The sequence below is a fragment of the Rhinopithecus bieti genome, unplaced genomic scaffold (genome assembly GCF_001698545.2).
Source record: "Rhinopithecus bieti isolate Rb0 unplaced genomic scaffold, ASM169854v2 scaffold_71, whole genome shotgun sequence".
NCBI lineage: Eukaryota > Metazoa > Chordata > Mammalia > Primates > Cercopithecidae > Rhinopithecus > Rhinopithecus bieti.
This window is the reverse complement of record NW_016803101.1, coordinates 141,210-165,573: the sequence shown is the minus strand read 5'-3', so window position 1 is coordinate 165,573 and position 24,364 is coordinate 141,210. Positions and strand designations below refer to the sequence as shown.

Sequence of the window (24,364 nt, the reverse complement as noted above, 5' to 3'; positions counted from 1 at the left end):
AGCCCTTCTAGGCTTCATGAAGTGGTTGTTAGATGATCTTTAAAGTCCCAGCCACCCTTTAAAATTCACAATCCTAAAATTCAGAATTCTAGTGTAGAAAAAGTAGTTTTATAAATGTAAATAGACAAACTTCCTGGTGTACTAGCAAGCATGACATATTTGATCTGACAGTGGAAATGCATTTTTCTCACTTTATAATGTTGAGACATAATGTTTATAATTTCAGAACTCTGCAGAGCAAAACAAATTTCCCCAGTGCTTTTAGTTAAACGTGCTTGTGACTTTTAGTTTAAGAAGGTTTCTTTCATTCCTGGAATGATTTATTCAGTATTCAGTTTTCTTTTTTCTTTTTTAGGATGTGACTAAAGCAGTTGATATAACTACTCCAAAAGCTGCCAGAAGAGGGAGAAAGAGAAAGGTAATTTCACTGACTTACCAACCACAGGGATCTGAAAAGAATTTGTATTTCAGTTGGGTTGAGGGAGAGTAGATATAATGAAACTTTAAATTTCAGCTTTTATTCTAAACCCTTTAATTTTTTATGGGTTATGTTTTACTTGGCAAAACTATCTGTGTTTCTTTCTTAGTGATGTAGCACCTTTAAAATAACTTGAGTGGTAAAGGAAATGAAATGCACCAGTTTTCATTCATTTTAATGACTCTGCTTCAGTTTCTCTAAAATGGCTAGAAATACATACTTGAAGGTTGTGGAGGATGAAATGATTTAACATATGTAAAATGGTTATGCTAAATCCTGGTACCTAAACACTAGTAAGTGCTATATAAGTGTTGTCCATTATGTTTTTGTTATTGTTACTTCACAACATTGTTGTGAGAAATGAGTGTGAGTGACAGTGCAAGATTAGGTACATAGTAGGCTTTTAATTAATATGAAATTTTCCTTCCATATACGAAGTTTTGTTCACACCCTTTTCTGACCTATTTATGTCTCGAATAATTATTATATACCAAAGATACAAAGAAAACCAAGAGTTCAGTATCTCATGAGGAGGTAAACTGTGAAAATAAATAATTATAGTGGCTTATTTGCTGTGTAGTATGGGTTGGAGGTGGTGTGATAACAGGATTTTTTTTTATTTTTGAGATGGAGTCTGGCTCTGTCGCCCAGGCTGGAGTGCAGTGGCCAGATCTCAGCTCACTGCAAGCTCCGCCTCCCGGGTTTACGCCATTCTCCTGCCTCAGCCTCCCGAGTAGCTGGAACTACAGGCGCCTGCCACCTCGCCGGGCTAGTTTTTTGTATTTTTTAGTAGAGACGGGGTTTCACCGTGTTAGCCAGGATGGTCTCGATCTGCTGACCTCGTGATCCGCCCGTCTCGGCCTCCCCAAGTGCTGGGATTACAAGCTTGAGCCACCGCACCCAGCCTGATAACAGGATTTTAAAATACAGGCAGAATTTTGTCAGGCAGATGAAGGAGCAGGGAAGGACACATGAAGCAATTTGAATAGCATATACAGACACATAGCAGAAATTCCGTTTCAAGCATCTTGAGTAATGTATTTCAGTATTAACACACCATAAAGTTTGAGGGAATAGGTACCAAAAAAACCTGATGTTGTCCTAAAGACCTTGGAACTTACAGAAGTGATGGGAAATGATTGAATTATTTCAAATTTTAGATACCTCCTTTAAAAAAATTTTTTTTAAGAGATAGGGTCTCGCTCTGTCACATAGGCTAGAGTAGTGCATTGGTGCAATCACACCTCACTGCAGCCTCAAACTTTTGGGCTCAAGGGATTTTCCCATCTTACCCTCCCTAAGAGTGGGTACTACAGAAGTGTGCCACCACACCTGGCCTTTTTTTTTTTTTTTTTTTTTTTTTTTCCTGAGACAGATCTCACTTTGTTGTCCAGGCTGGAGTGAAGTGGAGCGATCTTGGCTCACTGCAACCTTCCACCTCCAAAGTTCAAACAGTTTTCCTGCCTGGGCCTCCCGAACTGGGATTACAGGCACACACCACCATGCCTGGCTAATTTTTGTGTTTTTGTGGTGATTTGTTTTGTTTTGTTTTGAGATGGATTCTCACACTGTTGCACTAGCTGGAGTGCAGTGGCACCATCTCGGCTCACTGCAACCTTCGCCTCCCAGGTTCACGTGATTCTCCTTCCTCAGCCTCCCGATTAGCTGGGATTACGGGTGCACACCACCATGCCTGCCTAATTTTTTTGTATTTTTAGTAGAAATGGGGTTTTACTATGTTGGCCAGGCTGGTCTTGAACTCCTGGCCTCAGGTGATCCACCCACCTTGGCCTCCCAAAATGCTGGTGTGAGCCACTGCACCCGGCTAATTTTTGTTTTTTTTTTTTTTTTTGAGACGGAGTCTCACTCTGTCACCCGGGCTGGAGTGCAGTGGCCAGATCTCAGCTCACTGCAAGCTCCGCCTCCCGGGTTCACACCATTCTCCTGCCTCAGCCTCCCGAGTAGCTGGGACTACAGGCGCCCGCCACCTCGCCCGGCTAGTTTTTTGTATTTTTAGTAGAGACGGGGTTTCACCGTGTTAGCCAGGATGGTCTCGATCTCCTGACCTCGTGATCCGCCTGTCTCGGCCTCCCAAAGTGCTGGGATTACAGGCTTGAGCCACCGCGCCCAGCCAATTTTGTGTTTTAGTAGAGATGGGTTTCACCATGTTGGCCAGGCTTGTCTTGAACTCCTGACCTTAGGTGATCCACCCGCCTCAGTCTCCTGAAGTGCTGGGATTANAGTTTTTTTGTATTTTTTAGTAGAGATGGGGTTTCACCGTGTTAGCCAGGATGGTCTCGATCTCCTGACCTCGTGATCCGCCCGTCTCGGCCTCCCAAAGTGCTGGGATTACAGGCTTGAGCCACCGCGCCCAGCCAATTTTTGTGTTTTTAATAGAGACAGGGTTTCACCATGTTGGCCAGGCTTGTCTTGAACTCCTGACCTCAGGTGATCCGCCCATCTCAGTCTTCTGAAGCGCTGGGATTATGGGTATGAGCCACCCGGCCTGGCCAAATTTTTTTATTTTTTTATTTTTATTTTTAGTTTTTTATAGACATGGGGTTTTGCTTTGTTGCCTAGGCTTATCTCAAACTCCCAGCCTCCGGTAATCCTCCCAAAGCACTGGGATTACAGACATGAGCCTCTGTGCCCAACGTGATGCCTCATTTTTTTCTTTTTTTTAATATAAATTTGATTTTTTTTTTTTTTTTTTTGGATATAGAGTCTCATTCTGTTACCCAGACTGGAGTGCAGTGGCGTGATCTCAGCTCACTGCAACCTCTACCTCCTGGGTTCAAGCAATTCTCCTGCCTCAGCCTCCTGAATAGCTGGGATTACAAACGTGCACCACCATGCCTGTCTAATTTTTGTATTTTTAGTAGAGATGGGGTTTCACCATGGTGGCCAGGCTGGTCTCAAACTCCTGGCCTCAAGTGATCTGCTCACCTCTTGTCTCCCAAAGTGCCGGGATTACAGGCGCCCGCCACCATACCCAGCTAATTTTTTGTATATTTAGTAGAGACGGGGTTTCACTATGTTGGCCAGGCTGGTCTTGAACTCCTGACCTCGTGATCCGCCTCCCTTGGCCTCCCAAAGAATGCATCATTTTTTTAAAGCAGTGTGAATGATGGGGATTGGATTGGGGCATTGAAACCAGTTCACTGTAAAATTCATTCAGAATTTTAGTACTAACTTCACTGGCCTTGGCATGGATTTGAGTAGTCAATAAAGAAGACAAGGTCTTTGTTTCCATTGAACTTTGAGACAAAAAATAAATATTTAAAATAAGAGGGTCTAAATGGGGAATTAGTGAGTTGGCAACCGACGAGGCTACAAAAGGTCTTTCTAAGGAGTTGGCACGAGACTGGAAGGACAAGGATCTTACAGCAGATTTTTTTTAAGTGGTGTAGAGGAGAGATGGGATTTAACAGCACTTAAAGAGGTTAAGCTGATGGTTGATGAGAAGTGGGTGGTGAAGGCGGGGGGCAGAATCTAAGGTGGCTCCAAGGTCTTTACTTGAATAACTAGTTACTGGGAGTGCAGAGGATGTTAGTTTGGAATCACAGGCATGAGTAAGGGGAAGGTGAAGCACCTGTGTGTATTGGACTGAAGAGATACATATTATACATATATATTGTTCTGGCCCCAAAAAGAGAGAAGATGTAAGTTACAGATGCAGTCTCTGGCATGAAGACAGGGTAATAGATAAGGTCAAAGGAGAATTGTTTATTGAGAGGATGCAGAAACCAGAATCCTGAAGGAATACAATGGAGAGCGGGGAAGGTTGCTCTGTGAAATTATGGCTGAGAATGAACTGTCAAGAGAAAAATCTAAGAGGCTATCAAGCTAAACAAGGGAAGGGAGAACGTTCCAGAATGAAGAAGTGGTCAGTAATGTCCTGATTTAGAGAGGGTCCCAGTAAGATACTTGCCAAATAGGCTCCTCTAGGATACTTTCAGGTGAACTCCATTTAGTTGAATGGTAAGGACAGAAACTAGATTAAGGGGTTAGAGAATAAATGTTTAATGGTAAAGTTACACTGTGCTTTTGAAATCTTTGAAGGAAAGGAGAATGTGGCAACTTAATAGGGGTTTTCATGGCTAAGGGAAAGTGTTAAAATGACAAAAGACAGTAGATGCCCTAAGACTTTTTCTTTGCAAAATTAGGAAAGATCAAAGATGTAGAGTCAGTATAAATTATTTTACATAAATATGTGTTGGATGAGAGAATGGAGGGGACATTTGAAGGAATTGACTTAACAAGGAAGAGATGGATGTTACAGTCTCTAACACTGAAGGGGAGGGATGAAAGAGGCTCTGAAAATTTCTTGGGACACTAGGAAATTAAGGGAATTCCTTTCTATGGCCCTTACTCCCTTCTGCCCTACCCACATCAAAGCAAGACTTTGGATGTGGTACAAGTCAGGAAGAATGGATTGAGTGTTTATGCAGCTGTTGATGGGAGAAGGAGACCTGATCAGAGAGGGTAAAGTGACTTTGAGATCTCAGCTGAGATTGCATAAAATGAATGCATGTTTGTACATTTTTTTTTTTTTCCAGCAGGCCTCAGCAGCTGGGAATAATAGAACAGAGAAGGTAGAATTGTATAGTAACCTCTTTCTTGAGGATTTGTGGGACAGATACAGCAAAACAAGGATGTGGAGGACTTATGAATGCATTTGAATGGTAATCCCATGAGGTTTTTGTGTGCGTGTGAGGTGGCGTGTTTTTAGTTAAGATCAAGGAAGCTGTTAGAGCTAGAAAGTGGGGTTAAAAATGAAGAGAAAATAAAGGGTTAGAGGTCTCAGAGCAAGTAAAATAGGGAAGAAATAAATCTGTAGTCAGTAGTGTAAAATATTTGCATTTAAGATGTTTAAATATTTAAGCATATCCTAAGAGTGGAAAAAACTTTAAATATGTGTATTTCATATAACTTCATTGGTCCTTTCTTTAGATAAAATATTTCTGATTTTATTTTCATGAGGAATGGTTCTGACTTGCATGATTTTGGGTGAACACACATGCATGGTAGGGCTGATCTCTTAGTGTTAATATATCTTTAATTATTATCGATGAACTTGTTACGCTTATTGGTACCCCCTTAGAAACCATCTCTTCTACCTATAATTCTTTTTTTTTTTTTAACTTTTTTATTTTTTTCTGAGATGGAGTCTTGCTGTGTTGCCCAGGCTGGAGTGTGGTAGCAGGATCTCAGCTCACTGTTATCTCCACCTCCTGGGTTCAAGTGATTCTCCTGCCTTACTTAGCCTCTTGAGTAGCTGGGATTACAGGCGCCTGACTTATTTTTGCATTTTTAATAGAGATGGGGTTTCACCTTGTTGGTCAGGCTGGTCTTGAACTCCTGACCTCAAGTGATCTGCTCTCCCCAGCCTCCCAAAGTGCTGAGTGGGATTACAGGCATGAGCCACTGCGCCCAACCCTACCTATAATTCTTATTCAGTGTCTTGATTTATTTCCAAAAGCAGAAAGTTAAGTGAAGAGTCTTCTTTGCACCAAAGAATTGATCAGTTATAATTTTAGCCAAATTATGCCCTCTTCTCAGTAGGAAAAGAGCTCTCAGTCTTGAGTTATTAAGCTTTGTTACCTGGGGAGCTTTTTAAAAACAAAGAATCCTGGTTCCCTGACTCAGAGCTATTGAATCAGGATTGGGGCAGATCAACTTTGTAAGTTCTTAAAACTCTAGAAATAAAACCTGAGCTAATAATATTCAGGGAGGAATTTTCAGTGTTCTCTAAGAACAACTCAAGGGTTACCTTAGATGAGTTTTAATAATACTTTTAATATGCTTCATTATGTTTCAGTTGTTAAAAGAAATGTTTAAAAACGTAATAAAGAAATGGATACATTTGTAGAAGTGGAATTGCCATATAAAGGTTTTTTTTTGTTTGTTTTTTGAGACAGTCTTGCTCTGTCACCCAGGCTGGAATGCAGTGGCATGAATCTTGGTTCACTGCAACCTCTGCCACCTGAGTTCCAGCAATTCTCCTGCCTCAGTCTCCCATGTAGCTGGGATTACAGGTGTGCACCACAAGCCTGGCTAATTAATTTTTTGTATTTTTAGTAGAGAAGGGGTTTCATCATGTTGGCCAGGCTGGTCTCGAACCCCTAACCACAAGTGATCCCAGTGGTGGGATTACAGGTGTGAGCCACTGTGTCCAGCCCTATATAGAGATTAGCACATTCTATATTGCCAATACTCATTCATAATTATGCTCTTTATCATAAAGTATTTATTGGTACCAGCTTATTGATCATTGATAGTCAATGTATGAATGCTTCTCCGCCTGCTTACCAACACTGGGCATTATGTTTACAAATCAAATCATTGATGAAAAGGCAATTTTTAATTTTTTTAATCAATGAGATTGGATTATGCATGTTTTTGAGTGCCTTGCTTATATCTTTAGTGATACAGTTAATGCTGAATTCTAGAGAGTTGGGGGAGAGGGGAAAGGAGCCCATCTCCTTTGGTCTCTCTCTTTCCTCCTCTTGCAGTTATGATCAGTACCAACTGCTGCCTCATGTTTACATTTCGTTTCTAATTTGTGGTTATTAACCTTTGTTCCATGCTAATGCTTAAATCAATAATACTGATTCTCTTTTGAGGCCATTCTCTCCAGGAGAGTCATACCAGCAATTATCAAAGGGCATTAGAGTTTGCAGATGGTCAGGGGATTCCTTACTCTATGCTGTAGTAAATCCCTTCTTATGGGAAATAAGAATAACTCCTAGAGGAGAACTGTTAGGTCACAGTCTCAGTTTAGAAATAAAACGTGTCTATATGAACGAAGAATTAGAAAAAGCAGTGTGTTAGTTGCAGTGTAATCACATACTTTGTTCTCCATATTGCATCAAGAATATTAGCTTTATTTTACAAATGACTTCATTTCTAAGAAAGTTAATTTTTAAGAATTGTTTATTAGAGTTATAAACTAAGTTTGAAGATGTTACTCTGATTGTTGAAAAATAACAAAGATCATATAGCGGTTATATCTGTACTTGAATTCACGTTGCCGTAGACTGGCATAGTTTTGCCATGGAATTAAACTTTCTGAGTGCCTACTACTTGCTAAATAAGTTAATTAAATTTTTGTAATTCAGGCAGAAAAACAAGTAGAAACTGAGGAGGCAGGAGTAGTGACAACAGCAGCAGCATCTGTTAATCTAAAAGTGAGTCCTAAAAGAGGACGACCTGCAGGTAGGATTACTGATGTTTAAATATCTGTTTGGCTTGTGATTAATATTCCAGTCCATTTAAAGTGTTGCTGCCTCAAATATTTTGGAATGAAGCGAATAGGCAATTGATTGTGTGTAATATACAGATTTCAAAGGAGATAAACATGATTTGTGCTCTGTTTCAAAGTATTTAAATTTGAAATAAACTTTGCTTTATCGCTGTTATGTTTTCCCTAAATAGTGGTGAGAGAGGCTATGGTGAGGTTAAAATTATCATGAATAATGGGTTTATTTTACCTTTCACTTAAGAGTCCTAAGATTTCAAAATGGAGTTATAATCAGAGAGTGAGAAATAGCATTTGATTAAAGCCATTAATATTTTAAATTTTGCGTTCTCTGTTGATAGGGATTTTGATTTTCCAGTATGCAGCTCTGGAAAAGTATTTTCTTAATTTGGCAAATTGGAAATATTTTGGAAAGATCTTCCTAATACAAAGTAAAACAAAACCAAAATTGAATTTTTTTCTACTTTTTACTAGGATTCTTACTGAAAATGGGGGGTAAGATGAGTAATATCAAGAAAAAAAAATTTTTTTATTTACATAATATTTTGGAGTTTAATATTGTAGTGGATAAAATAGTGCTAGGAAACTCAGTGAATTCTGATACGAACTTCCAAAGATATGTAACTGCATAAGTAATATTATATATAATATGTATACGAATATTAAATATAAATGTGCTGCTTCCTATTCTAAAGTTGAATTTTGTGACATTACTGTCAAAATGATAGAGAAAAATGTTTTAAGCCCTCTCAGTCATAATAAGGACAAATTGAGGATTACTCAGTTTACCTCTTTATAAATTTTTTGTTGTTGCTCATTTGAACCATGGTGGGGAGGTGTTTTTTAAATTTAGCAATAATTGTATCTAATAAGCTACTTATATTCTTATATAGTATGTATCATTTCTAATATTTATATCAGATTTGTATCTTAACTAGAAACTAGTAGTTACTGATTTTTTCTCCATGTGTATATTAGCTACAGAAGTCAAGATTCCAAAACCAAGAGGCAGACCCAAAATGGTAAAACAACCCTGTCCTTCAGAGAGTGACATGTGAGTTTATTTTTAATGTATAATTATGCAATAAATGAGACATTTGACTTTAAACAAGCACATATCTCTGCGTTTTTATCAGTTTTCTCTTACAGGATGTTTGTTATTTTGATATTTCTTAAAATTACAGAAAAAACGAAAATTTTGTAAAGTAAAATTGGTAAGGAATGGCTGTTTATCATTTCATTAATTAAGACTTTTGGGTATATCAATTGATATAGATACTTAGATAATACAAGGTAAAATATATAATAGAGAAATTGGGCAAGATGGTATGTTTCAGGAATTTTAGACATATTTGAAGCAATGTCAAAAAAAAATTTTTTTTTTTTAAGATGGGGTTTCACTCTGTCACCCAGGCTGTAGTGCAGTGGTGCAGTCACACACTGTAACCTCAAACTCCTGAGCTCAAGGGATCTTCCCACTTGAGCCTCCCAAGTAGCTGGGACCACAGGCGTGTGCCACCAAACCTGGCTAATTTTTTTTCGTGAGACTGGTCTCATCTTTCCCAGGCTGGTCTCAAACTCCTGGGCTCAGACAATTCTCCCACCTTATCCTCCCAGAGTGCTGGGATTATAGGCGTGAGCCACTGTGGCTAGCCTACAGATCTTTTTTTTTTTTTGGAGACGAGTTTCGCTCTGTCGCCCAGGCTGGAATGCAGTGGCCAGATCTTGGCTCACTGCAAGCTCTGCCTCCTGGGTTTACGCCATTCTCCTGCCTTAGCCTCCCGCGTAGCTGGGACTACAGGCGCCCGCCACCGCGCTCGGCTAGTTTTTTTTTTTTTTTTTGTATTTTTTAGTAGAGACGGGGTTTCACTGTCTTAGCCAGGATGGTCTCGATCTCCTGACCTCGTGATCCACCCGTCTCGGCCTCCCAAAGTGCTGAGATTACAGGCTTGAGCCACCGCGCCCGGCCCAGATCTTTTTTTTAATCTCCTCCAGAATAGGTGCTTTATTTAAAAATGGGCTAAAATAATTTTGTATGTAAATTTAATTTTAAAGCATTTCAGAATAATTATCCAGTTATCCAGGAAATAGGAGTGTTTTTTTTTTTTGCGTTTTTCCTTTGCTGCCTTTTCTACTTGGATCCTTTTTACTTTGGCTTTTTTTTGGGCATCTTTGCCAGAAGGAATACAGTATATTTAGACAAAGGAGAAAAACTTTTTATGGCTATTGTGTTTAAAGATTTGAAAGGCTTAAGTGGGGTATGTCTATTAAGCATAGATTTACATTGTTGTGAATGAACTGATTATAGAAAATTCTAATTGTAGAACACTATTAGAGAATTGGTATGTTTCAACCAAAATATATTTAAAGAGTTTTACTGCCGGTCTGTATTTACTTTGAAAAATAGTGGCACATAACAATATATTGTATACTTGAAAATTACTGACAGAGTGGACTTTAAGGGTTCTCATCACAAAATAAAAATACGTATGTGAGGTAGGTAGTACATTAAATAGCTTGATTTAGCCATTCCACAATGTATACATACATCAGAACATTGTGTTGCATACCATAAACACATAGAATTTTTACCTGTCAATTTTTAAAAATAGTGGCAGAAAAAATACAATATACTTTATTGTAGTGGAATTAAGAAATTGGGTACTTAACAGGTGAGTTTGCAGTCATTATTCCCTTGGAAGTCTGAAATTCTGCTGGGAAAATATTGTGAGATCCCTCTATTTTGGATATAATTAGTGTTCCCTGATTAGGTCCCAGTTTTCCCTGGGAGTATGCTTCCCACTCCGTTTGTATTCATGGCTTTTGACTGATTCCTCTGGAACTTCTCTACTTTTTCAGTATCATCCTTTGTTGCATCTGAAAAGGTCATTGGAAAACACCGCCCTGCTTATCAGCTGAGCAGCTTTCTCAGCCTACTTTCAGACCATATAATCTGAGGGCCCAGTGTTCCTTTTTAGGAACTTATCCTTATCTCACTTTCTCTTGATGCAGTCTGGTGTCATTTTTGGTAATATAATACTTTTGTATGTGTGTTTAATTCTGGTCAGCTTCCTGTGCAATTATTCGTAAGGCTTTTCTCAGACATGCTCATCTTTATATATTTAATAATAGATACTTTGAGTTTGTAAGTTTTTCTGAGAAACCATCCCTCAGGAATCGTTTGTCCATGTGAAGGATTAAGGAAGTCCAGTTTTAATTCTTAAAGACTGCAGCTGCAGCTATACCCTTTGACTCAGGGTCTTTGACTCAGGCTATCACCCTGTTCAAAAGTCCTACGTCCTTACTTGAAAATAGGCTAATCTTTTTTGAACATATCTCTTTCTTGAACACTATCAGATGTATCTTGATGGTCATTTCACACTGCTGGTACTGCATTTTGAAACTTCTTCATCCAAAGCCACAAGTTCATTGAATATATTTTCTTATTTGTGCTACTGTCCAATGGTTTTACCCATTGTATAATAACCTATTAGGGTTTGCAGTCTCCCAGCCCCAAAGCAAGTCACTACATGTTTTAGGTTTTTGGTCCTGGTGTCCGTTTCTCTATTAGTGAGCTTTTTCCTGAGGCAATGGACAACCCTAAAACAGCAGTAGCCTTTACAACATTTATTTCTTATTCATGCTGTACGTAGGCTGAGTGTGAGTTGTAACTACTCTTGGTTGTGTATCTGGGCACATACTCAATGGAGTGCAGAACTAAACTGTATAAGCTCTTTTTAAACTTCTGCTCTTCACCATTAGAACACCATGTATCTCTTAGCGTCTCTTTGCCATGGGTACTGATGTGACACGACAGTAAAACAGAGCCCAGAAGAGCTAAAAACCAACTCACAATCCTCAGAAATGTTTGTTAAAGCCTACTGAAGTATTTGGGGTTGTGTTTACATTAGTCTTTGCTTATATTAACATACTAAAATATTAAGAAATTTACAAATACAACTTTGCTAATATCTCTTCAACTACTAAAAAGGGAAATTGTCACAAGTCTGTATTTTATGGAAGAACCACTGGGAAAAGACTGATTGGTAGCAAGCAGTGATAGTCATGTTTATGCAAATTATTTGTTTTGGCACAAAGATTATTTCACACCTTGAAATAATCTTTTTTATGACCTTAGGATAAATTTTAAAATAAATCCTTAAAGTCACTTTTAAAGACGTGCTGTATGGTATCCCACTGTATATGTTTTATAATTCTTAAGATCTATCCTATGTATTGATACACGATTTTAAAAACATTGTCATCTGTTCTTTTGTACATAATGCAAATATATTGGTTAGGATACATTGTTAGAAGCAGATTTGCTGGGTCAAATGGTATTTCTATTTTTCATAGCTATTTCCTTCCATACAGGTGTAACATTTTGGGAAAAGTAGTTGGCCAGTATTGTTTAAGAGACACAGAAATGCCTTTTTAAATGGGACTCTAGTCCCATTTTTAGGACACTGATTATCAGAATATTTACATCAATGGATATCCTGAAGAAAGCAAATAGTTTCACTTGCATGCTTTTACTTTCATTTATTAAAAGGATGGTTTTAATCACAGAGAGGCTAAAGTTGAAAGGATGAAACCCATAGGACCATTAGAAAATAAGCATACCCAATGATAATTATGTAATAAAAAGTTTCTAAAGGGGCAAAAGTAAATTTCTTCTCTTCCAACTTAATAGTTCTTAAGTGGTCAGGGAATCACTTGTCTGGAAAGAGGTTAATGGATTTGGAATTCAGATACTGGGCTTGTTATTTGACCTTTTGCATCATCATTTTCTCATCTGTCAAATGGAAGAGGTTAAACTGAATGATAAGTCTCTTCGAGCTCTCAAATTCATTGATTTAACTGAATAATTTGTGAAAATCTCAATGAAATTCTTTGGACAGTAAAAGTTATAGTTTTAAACAGCTTATTCGAGCTTTAAGTGAAGTATTTATTTATAAAGGAATTGTTTTGGAAGAATATGTATCAACCATAAAAGTAATTATGTGGTTAGTATTTGCATAATTTGATTCTCTTAGAGCCTATTTCTGTAGTATCAACTTGCATAAATATGCAGCAGTAATTAGGATTATTGAGCAGTTTAGGTAGTTTCTCTTGTTTTAGTGGTCTCTGTGAAATTCAGTGATGATGGGAATACTTAGGTGCTAGTCAGCACAGCACTGTCTGAAAACATGCTTAATTGGCTATGTATTTATCATTATATGCTTAAGTTGCGACCTTTTTACCCTGCAAAGAATATTTCTGTGAGTTCTAAAATGACCGTATTTGATTTCACTTCCGCAATTCCATTTCTCCCAGTGTGTCTACTTTTTAAACATAATTTATTCTTACAAATATGTAGAATTTAAGTTCGATAAGAGCCAGGGATCTGCCCAACTTATATCTTCTAATTTATACCAAAAGGATGTTCTATGACAGAATTCCTTTTATGATTGGATAGTGAAGACACTCTGTTTTACTTTAGGTTGTTTTAGATTTGCCTTTAAATTAAAAATTATAGCTTACTGATACCTAAAATACTGTTCACTTGACTGGGAGAATATAGTTGAATGACAAATATACATTGTTATGTTCTCTGAAATAGCATTACTGAAGAGGACAAAAGTAAGAAAAAGGGGCAAGAGGAAAAACAACCTAAAAAGCAGCTTAAGAAGGATGAAGAGGGCCAGAAGGAGGAAGATAAGCCAAGAAAAGAGCCAGACAAAAAAGAGGGGAAGAAAGAAGTTGAATCAAAAAGGAAAAATCTAGCTAAAACAGGGGTTACATCAACCTCCGATTCTGAAGAAGAAGGAGATGATCAAGAAGGTGAAAAGGTATAAAGTCTACATATATAAAATGGCTGTTCTATTCTTAGTTTTTATGTATATTTTTTTCTTTTCTTTTTTTGAGATGGAGTCTCGCTGTGTTGCTTAGGCTGGAGTACAGTGGCGCAATCTTGGCTCACTGTAACCTCTGCCTCCTGGATTCAAGTGATTCTCCAGCCTCAGCCTCCTGAGTAGCTGGAAGTACAGGCGTGTGCCACCATTACCGGCTAATTATTGTATTTTTAGTGGAGACGAGGTTTTGCAATCTTGGCCAGGCTGGTCTCGAACTCCTGACCTCAGATGATCCTCCCACCTTGGCCTCCCAAAGTGCCTGGATTACAGGCTCCACACCTGGCCGTTTATGTATTTCTTAATCTTTACCTAGTTAAGGAGCTTTTAATATTTTGGAGAAGTCTATAAATATCAGTGGCAGTTAAACTGAATTTGTTCACGTTTTTGAATAGACTTGAATTAGCTATGTTACAAAGCATATTTAAAATGTCTCTTTATTGTCTGTTCTCTAAATTTATGTTTTACAATTATGATCTGGAAATTAAGTAAACAGTACCTTTCCAATAACTCCATCTGTCTAGAAAAGGTAGAGGAAATGAAATAGGCTGTACCCAGTGAAGACAAAAGAGGTGGATTTATATAGAGATTTTGTTATTTACCCCAAGAAATTCTTAACATTCTTTAGGCCTATTGTACATTTTATCAGTGGTATGTAACTTTATTTGGACGCCATAGTGGTTGGGAATCTTCCTAAAGCTGTGTATCCTTTTGTGCAGAAAATAAAATTTTGTGTATAGCCTTAGAGATTTACAGATCCAGGTCATGCAAATCTTTTGTTCGTTTTATCTGATTTTGGCTCATTTCTTAATCTTTTAGAAACCAAAATTTAAAACTGGATAGGTCATGTAGTGTGCTTGTCAGTACTCAAGTGAACTCACTCTGTAGAGAGGCAAACAGAGAGACTATACTACATTTTATCCAAAGGACATCACTCCTATAGCCGGGCATAAAACAAGATGATTATTTCACAGTCATTAATCAAAGTTAAACTTGCAGAGATAGGTGTAATTCAAAGACTCTTTTTAGGTTGCTAATTTGAGTATTCATCCCTTTTTTAAAAACTAGCTGCTGCTTTTCACAAGGTTGTAATTCCGTAAGCACTAGTCACTGACTTTACAGTTAACTGAAACCATCCTAATTCTCAAAACAGAAGAGAAAAGGTGGGAGGAACTTTCAGACTGCTCACCGAAGGAATATGCTGAAAGGCCAACATGAGAAAGAAGCAGCAGATCGAAAACGCAAGCAAGAGGAACAAATGGAAACTGAGCAGTAAGTATTTTTTTTTTCCCTAAATTTTGGGTTCTTTTAAAGGCTAGCATGGAATTTTAAATAATAGACTTTCATTTTCCAGACTTTATGAAGCCTTTTGAAGAAGTGACTTTTCCCATGTGTTAGAAAAATCTTCAGTATATGATGATGATCTTATTTCAGGCTTCATTCTTTTCTGAGAGGATGAAATTGACTCAGGCTGTCACTCTGTAAATTATTTTTGAATTTAAACAAAGCGCAGATAGGATTTGATAGTGGCTTTGCAAGAAGTGTATTCATCCTCTACTATTTGTTTGTATGATATAATACATATAGAAAGAGGGTTGATAATATACTGGTGGAGAAAGAATGCAGGAAATACCCTTATTCACCACACCACCAAGCAGGCCTCACCCTAAAGACCAGCAAAAGTAACAAAAGCACATTTGGAAACCCAGGAAGCCAGTAAAAGTAAATCTAAAGGCTGACAGGGTGTGCATTATTATATATGTGCAATATAAATCAAATTCAAAGCTGTTTTCTCTTAAATTTTGATAGAGACCATACTTGCCATGGGGAATTTCTTTCCCCTTATTATATAATTTTATTACTAGAAGGAAAAGTAATAGCAATGATAATAAACAGACTTCGTGTCTTTATTACATTTGCTTTCCTAGTTACCTTTAGACTGTCACTTCTGAGTTCTTTCTCTGACATGCTTTTCTTTCCTCGTGAAGCGTCTTACATTCTGACTAAACTTTGTTTTTTTTGTTGTTTTAGTGAGGTGATTTTTAAAACATGCTCTAGGTCAATAAGACAAAGTTAATCATGAGCAGTGAAACGATTCTTCAATAATTTTGTACTCTTTTTCTTTATATAATATATCCGTAAGCCAAAGTCTTTCTTGACAAGTACAGTGTTTTACTCTGCTTTCTTAGTTTGGAGGATATACAAGTAGTTTTAGCTCCTTGAGGGAGTAATTTAAATAACTTATCTAAAGCTCAAAAATATTATTCCCTCTAATCTGTTAGACTTTAAGCACTTCTGTAAATATTTAAGTTATTCTTTGTCACCTATCATTTTCTATTCTGTCTTTTCACTGAAAAGCTGTTGGACTGTTTGTTGCTTTTGACTTTATTGTGCTCCCAAAATTAAGATATAAAATTAGTTGTTATTAGTATACATAGCACAACCCTTCTTTAGTATCTTAAAGTTAACTTTATGTATTTCAGTTTCTTTTGAATGTCCTCCAATGTAACTTTCTCAAATTCTAATATTTGTGTTTTCTTTCCTTCTCCTGTTATTACAAAACTTTGTACTTGGACAGTTTTGCTCTGTAAAGCATTTCAGATGCAGCTTGTGTGAAATGCATTATGCAAAATAAAGTTTATTGTATTGTATTCCCAGCCAAACAACATGTAATCTACAGTAATAAAAAATATATCTCATTTTGGGCTCAAAGCATTAATCCAGTTACTGAAAAGAGAATACAAGTGGAGCAAACAAGAGATGAAGATCTTGAGACAGACTCATTGGACTGAATTTCCCCCTTCCCCCCATTGATGGAAGAATGTTCCAGATTCTAAATTGAGGACTTCATTATTAATGGCATTACTGTGTTATGATTGTTAACAAATTTCATGTAAGGTACACACTACATACTAAGGTCGGCCATCATTCCTGTTTTTTCTTTTTTTAACCAAGCTTAAAATGAAGCTTTGTGTTTTAAAGTAATAAGCTCAGACGAAGATGGTGGTTGTACATTATTCATTTAGAAAATATAAAAATTCATTTTGTTTTGAAGCTAGTTATTAAACTGGAATAGCAGTTATATCCCCTGAGAATGGGGCCCTTCCCTTGACATTCCTTTGTTGTTTAATTCTTTAGAATCTTAATAAATGTTTTTTTAATCCTGAGAGATTAAACAGTTAGTAGACTGCTTAAGAAAAAAATGAAACTGCTAACCAAAATTTTTCAAAATAAAGTTTTTTTTTAAAAAAAAATGATTTTTAGGCTATTTTTTGTTCTCTGTCTATTTGAACTTGTCTTCAATAATATGGGGCCTGAACTCTAAGCCTAAGCATACTAGAAATTATAGATTTTAATTTTAAGTTGGCTGATTTTCGCTGATTGACAACAAAATGGTACCTTTTAATTTGTGAAACGTTAGTGAATGTTACTGGACGTCATTCAAGTTTGATATATTGGCCCCCCCCAAAAAAAATGGTATCTTACATCTATTTAACCTTAAAGCTAACTTCAAAACTCATTTATCTACGTGTTACATGCACAACAATTAAATTGGTCTATTTTAACATACGGCTTTTAAAAAGAATTGATGTAGAAGCCATTAAATATTTTATAGGTATTATCTTCCCATTGTGGCCTATTTGTCCAGTGACCCTGAAATTGTTCTTCTAGCAACACACTATGATGTCACTGAAAAGTTAGATATGATTTAATTTAGCATGTTAATTTGAGTTTTGCTTATATTTATGCTATGGAACTGCACCATTCAATTCCTACAGTCAGTTCCTTTGCAGTCTAGGTTATTACTTGTTTTAAGGAAAACATTTTTAGTTTTTGCATAGGGATTGTGGGCATTTAGTAATCAGTCACAAAGTTCCAATGTTTTGAAATATTTGTGTTAACATTTGATAGGCAGAATAAAGATGAAGGAAAGAAGCCAGAAGTTAAGAAAGTGGAGAAGAAGCGAGGTTAGTTATTTCGCTTTCTAAGATACATAAAATTATACATGGAAAGGAAGTTATATAGACATAACTTTTCGTGTATTGGTTTTGGAATCATTTCATACTCATATCCTACAAATACTTTTTCAAATCCCTAATGGGCTTTATATAAATTGCATTGTATTTTAAGCATAATCAAGTGAACTTAAGTTGTCTTCAATGCTCATTAATTATTTGACAGTGTCAAATTTTAGTACACTTGCTGAAAGCTGGATGCTTTCCCATTTCAGACAAATCCCTTGGTTAAACATAAGGAAAAGCAGGTGTTTAGGGACTGGAGAGCAGAGGAATTATCATATGCAGACTATTCATTGTAGAAAAAACGCAGTCAGGTGGTGGTTTTGTGCTTTTATACTGCATGTTGCTTTTCGCATCCAGACGCTAAAAATGGCAATAAGTACTTATTCTTACTTAAGCTGTTGTGTGTATCTGTAAGCTTCTTAGTAAAGATTACTGAGAATTTTTTTTTTTGAGTCCACTAATTCATTATACTTAGCCTATATACAGAAATACTGGTTTTGGAAAAACTGTTCACTGTTTTTCACATTTTAATTTATAGAAACATCAATGGATTCTCGACTTCAAAGGATACATGCTGAGATTAAAAATTCCCTCAAAATTGATAATCTTGTAAGTGTTTAACTTCATTTAAAACTACAGTACTGCATTTATAGCTTCATCTTTGATTTTCTCACATGATCTTATGAGTATGTAAATTTAAGATAAGGGATAAATTACTGGTCATTTTACACTACCTTTTTTTTTTTAAGTGATCTTTAGAAACAGATTATAAGTATTATGATAATTAACAGCTATGAAATTACTGTTTTGTCATGAAGGATGTGAACCGATGCATTGAGGCCTTGGATGAACTTGCTTCACTTCAGGTCACAATGCAACAAGCTCAGAAACACACAGAGATGATTACTACACTCAAAAAAGTAAGTGATTTCAAGTCATGTAGATTCTTTGAATTTTGTCATTACTTCATTTAAAAATTATTTAAACCAATTAGGCAAACAATTATGATGAATGTATATTGTTTTCTCAGATACGACGATTCAAAGTTAGTCAGGTTATCATGGAAAAGTCTACAATGTTGTATAACAAGTTTAAGAACATGTTTTGGTTGGTGAAGGAGATTCCGTGATCACACAAGTGCTGAATAAATCTCTTGCTGAACAAAGACAGCATGAGGAAGCGAATAAAACCAAAGATCAAGGGAAGAAAGGGCCAAACAAAAAGCTAGAAAAGGAACAAACAGGTATGTGATAAAAAGCCAACAATTTCACGCCAGTTTTAAACCATTTGCCACGACTGCTTTTAAAAATGGCTTTGATGCATAGTTTCAGTGTTAATCCCACAGAAAAAGTATACATAGGCAAAATGGTGAAAATATGATGGGCTTATTGAAGGACTAGAGCAGTGTGCATTCAGAACAAAAAAGTCATGTCAGTTTCTATTAGACTTCTAAGGCAGAAACCATTGTTCATGAGGCAGATGACTCTGGATAAACATTTTTAAAAAGCCATCCATCACAATGCCTCCTCATCCCTAGAGGACCCACTTCCTGGTTGCTCAACTGCTTCTGATGTTTTCTTCTCACGTAAAAAGTAAAATAGCATACGGTAGCCTTTTAAAACACAGCATCATAGGTGGAGGCTACACCTGCCATTACTTGTTGCTGTTGACAGGCTAATACAGGTATTCTGATGATGCTGCGTGAGTTACCCTGAACAGACTGTATTTTCACTGTATTAATGCCATGTCATATTTTTTACTATAAAGTACTTACGTGTGAATAAGTTTAAAGAAAGACAGTGATCTCATTGGTAGCATATAAATTTAGTCAACAATGATGGTGATGCCAAGCAACCACAGATTGTCCATATGGGTCGCTAAGATATACCTTTGCTTTCTAATGGTTTTAAATGTACACAAACTTTCATATATAAAATTAAGATTGTGTGAAATTACCTTTAGGCTATGTTTATAGGTGTGTACAAAACATAAACTAATTTCATGTTTAGAGTTGGGTCCCATCTGCAAGTTAAACTCACGTATATTCAAATATTTCCAAAACAATTTCTTAACTAAGAAAGTCTTTTTGGTTTTTTTTTTTTTAAAGATGGAGTTTCACTCTTGTTGCCCAGGCTAGAGTGCAGTGGTGTGATCTCGGCTCACCAAAACCTCCGCCTCCTGGGCTCAAGCGATTCTCCTGCCTCAACCTCCAGAGTAGCTGGGACTACAGAAATACGCCACCACACCTAGCTAATTTTGTATTTTTACAAATTTACATGGAGAAATTACAGATTTCTCCATGTTAGTCAGGCTGGTCTTGAACTCCCGACCTTGGGTAATCCACCCACCCCGGCCTCCCAAAGTGCTGGGATTATAGGCATGAACCACCGCGCCCGGTGAGAAAGTCTTATAAAGTGCTTAGATTTGTAGCATATATGTAAAGCACTCAACCTTAGCTTCTTTTTTCACTAACTTTTAGTAGTAAATTCTGCTAGTATTACTAACAGCAGTTATTTTCATGTGTATTAGTAAAAATTTGTAACATACACAAATAGAAATAACTTCCCATATCCCTGTCATCCAGGTTTGGTAGTTCAGTTTATGATCATTGTGCTTTTGTAGCCCAAAACCTTTCTCTGTGCCCCTCTTAAAAGTTTTTTATGACAAATCCCAGACATATCATTTCACTCATAAACATTTCAGAATGTATGAAATACTCTTAAAACAGAATCATAATACCATTATCAGCTCCTCCAATCTTGTTATTAAACATCTTAGTGGCAGCTGCTTAAGGTAGAAGCTGGCATTTCAAAAGCGGTTGGTTTTTGTTTTTTTTTTTTTGTTGCTTTATTGGGGAATAATATGGGTCCCCTTAGAGAATTATTAATATGACTTACAGGAAAACCCCTTTATTTATTAGGCACAAAATATCAATTAGGAAATACTCCTTTAGCACTTTGTTCTAAAATAATAAATTTTAAAATTTGATTCACATTGCTTTTTCTTAGTAGTAGAATAAATCAATATGCTAAGAATCATAACACCCTGTAGTCTTCCTGGTAATAGTAACAACCAGAATAACCAGATTAATAATCCACTTCCTGTACCCATAGATACAGTTAACCTGCATTTTATGGTACCTTAGCTACCCAAAGCCTCCGGTGGTGATCCACTCTCCTCTTTTTGATAAAGCGTCAAAACCCAATTCTAACATTCAAGACAGGGCTGTATTACAATGTAATTTCAAATAAAAGAAACTAAGTAGTAGAAACACGAGGGCCATGTTGTATTTTGATTTTGGAACTTTAGTAGACACCTTCAGTTATTACTTTGTAAGTTTTTAAACAAAGTTTTTCCATTGGATTCCTTCTCAAGGGTCAAAGACTCTAAATGGAGGATCTGATGCTCAAGACGGTAATCAACCACAGCATAACGGGGAGAGCAATGAAGAGAGCAAAGACAACCATGAAGCCAGCACAAAGAAAAAGTGAGGAATAGGTCTTAATGGGTCTTGTGTGTTTTATTATGCAAGTTTTTAATCACAGTTCTGTTCCAAGGTTATTTTAGTATAAGCAATTATCTTTTGATCACCCAATTCCTGAATTCAGTAAGCAAGTTACAATTCAAAAGGCAGAAGAGTAAAACCTTTTATTGACAATGACTTTGCCACTGAATTCAAGGGAATGGAGCTCGCTGGGAATCCAGTTAAAAAGAAAATATTTGCTCCTGAACTTCTTTTACTGAGATACTGTTAGTAATGACTTGCATTCACACTTTCTTGAATTGTGAGAGGATAATTGTAAACAGTTAGATGGAGAATCACAGGCTATTTTTTTTTCTTCTTTTGAGACAGAGTTTCTCTCTTGTTGCCCAGGCTGGAGTGCAATGGCATGATCTTGCTCACTGCAACCCTCAATTCCTGGGTTCAAGTGATTCTCCTGCCTCAGCCTCCCCAGTAGCTGGGATTACAGGCTCCTGCCACTAAGCCCATCTAATTTTTGTATTTTTAGTAGACAGGAGGTTTCACCATGTTGGCCAGCCTGACCTCAAACTCCTGACCTCAGGTGATCCACCCACCTCGGCCTCCCACAGTGCTGGGATTACAGGTATGAGCCAAAACACCCGGCCATCACAGGCTGTTTTTTAATACCCACCCTAAAATAGGCTATGGAGCCATAGTTGAAGTCTTGGTTTGTTCCATTGGTGTATTTGAAGGACTTTGAAGCATCCCTTCTAATTCTGAAATTGAGGGAAATCTTGTTATCTATGTGTATATCAACCTCTCTTTTTGTTAAGATTTTGAAATGTGTTGGTATCACAGATACAAAACATGCTCATGTTCTTTAATAATCACTTTTAAGCTAGAAATGATGGAAAAGGCTTGGTCTGTGACACTTTCCTGAGTTATTTTGCTTCATCTGCATATTACTTTGGGAAGAAGATGTAACAGTTTTGAAGAAGAAAAAAATAATGACTGTTCTAATAAGTCAAGTTTATTTTGGTTTGATTTCAGTCTTTTCATCAGTTTAAAAATATAATGCAGACTTAATGTCTTTTTTTCTTCATTAGGAGAAAATCCTAATTCCAGTTATTGTACCTTTCTTTCCCCCTTTTCTTCAGGCCATCCAGTGAAGAGAGAGAGACTGAAATATCTCTGAAGGATTCTACACTAGATAACTAGGTTGACATACCTGGAATATAGAGAACACTTGAGAAGTTTGTAATGGCTTTCATTTGAAATAGACTGCTGAAAGTTTTAAATTTTATAAGCATAGGTTTGATGTTGAAAATTTGTTACGGGGAGAAGATCCCTTTGTTTTAAAGTAAACATTATTGCTAAGTATACTTGTGCAGTATTAACAGCTACATTATACAGTAAATGTGGGATAAAATCCAATTAGAAAATGTTAAACTGCTTTTCCAGACATGGTTGTAGCATATTTTCAATTAGTGTGTGTATGTTAATGTGTAATTGATAGAACAAAGTTACATTTTTAAAACTGCTACTTGTATAAACCTTGCCTCTTTCCCCAAATACCGTGGGTTTTGTGCATAGTTTTTACAAACCTTGGATTTACCAGACTGTCTTTTCACTGTTTGTGGGTTTTGTAGAAGTTGAGCATTTTTATGGTAGATAAAATGTTACTTCTATACAAGTACTCACTCCCTTTTTATCTAAAGTCTGTATGGTTTGTTTGGTATGACAACTAGTTAAGTAACTGACATTGAACTGACTGAGAAATCTACAAACTATAAAACATGATGTTAAATACAAACTAAATTTTTGAAGGTAATTTAGTTTTGTGGCTGAACATTCAGTTGAAGTCTTAGGACTTCTCTGCAGATGACTGGCTATATATAGGAATGAATCTGGCTTTAGGGTTAAATCATTTAAGGTCCTTTTATAGGCAGGCACTAGTAATTAAAACTGAAAACTAAGTAAGTTTATTTTTGAGAAATGTTAAAGATGTGTTCAGGAAATCACTAAATAGTACTTAATTGGAAGAAAAAATCATGATGCTTAGACAAATATAAATAAATGCTATACAAGGAAACTCACCTATTTGAAATTATGGCTATATTATTTTTATTTTCTAGATTCCAAAAATACAAACACTAGTTCTTCCAACATAGTACTTTAATAGTCTGTACACTGACGTGTATGGACTAAATCCAGGGTGAAATCAGTGTTACAAAATTTAAGGGTATGTTAACTAAATGACAGCATTTCTAAGATATTTTGAATATTAGGTCATTTGGCATTTTTAAATAAGTAGGATACTTCTCATGTTTTGGAACTATATGAATATGGAAAAAAATGGCTTAAGACCAGTGTCTGTGTATGACATTGTATGGTTGACTCTCTGGGATAACTGTTTTCATCTACAGAATTGAAGTTTTGCTTTTACGAGGTCTTATAGTGGAACTAGGAATCACTGTTTTGAGAGAACCTGCATATATACCAGTCATTATCTGTTTGATCCTTATACAGTTTTAACTTAGATTTATTCTAGTTAAGCCATAAGTTCAACGTGTAAACTTGTTTTGATTAAAGAATTTTTCTACCAAACTCTACTAGTAAATTACTTTCTTCCTATTTACAAGAGTAAGTGATGAAATTCTGGGTTTGCTGCCAAGGAAATAATTTCTTAGTTAACTGGTCACAGAGGTTGTGTTGTTTTGGGAAACAGGGTTAACTAAACAGTAAGCTCAAGATGATAAAAATAAAGGAAATATTTATCTTTTGTTCAGCCTCCCTTTCCATAACCCACTAGATCCATAGTTTTACAAAGAAGCCACAGAATATTCAACTTCTAGAGATACAGCATCATTCTCATAATTTATGTCAGCTTGTACAAGCTGATCTTGCTCTAACTAGTTGATGTTCACTTCAAGCATAACTGCCTTTTAATTGTAACTCTCAAGAAATTTGCTTTGTCATAGGCTGATTTACAGATAACTATCATTCTCAGAACTCTTGATAATTATTCATAAGACTGAAGAACTTTCAGGATCATTGAAATTGTTCATTGGCTCAATTGGTGTGTGTGGTCAAAACTCCACAGCTTGACAAGGCACCAAGAGGTAATTTTGAGATAGCCCCCACCCTGCCCCGCAAAAAGTGTGTGTAATATGTATGTTTTAACACCTCTTTTGGGCTGCCCCGCAAAAAGTGTGTGTAATATGTATGTTTTAACACCTCTTTTGGGCT

The 24,364-nt window shown here is 36.4% G+C and overlaps 1 protein-coding gene across 1 annotated transcript in view; it reads left to right on the top strand.

Moving 5' to 3' along the window:
* The window catches only part of PSIP1 (PC4 and SRSF1 interacting protein 1), a 52,862-nt gene extending 29,146 nt beyond the window's left edge, over positions 1-23,716 (top strand). Inside the window, 12 exon segments of the mRNA XM_017890980.1 lie at positions 356-418; positions 7,600-7,696; positions 8,718-8,793; positions 13,342-13,570; positions 14,784-14,902; positions 17,543-17,598; positions 18,191-18,261; positions 18,471-18,572; positions 18,683-18,755; positions 18,758-18,895; positions 21,028-21,139; positions 22,273-23,716. Coding sequence (XP_017746469.1) covers positions 356-418; positions 7,600-7,696; positions 8,718-8,793; positions 13,342-13,570; positions 14,784-14,902; positions 17,543-17,598; positions 18,191-18,261; positions 18,471-18,572; positions 18,683-18,755; positions 18,758-18,895; positions 21,028-21,139; positions 22,273-22,333 — 1,197 coding nt within the window. The 3' untranslated portion in view covers positions 22,334-23,716.
* The last annotated feature ends 648 nt before the right edge of the window (positions 23,717-24,364 follow it).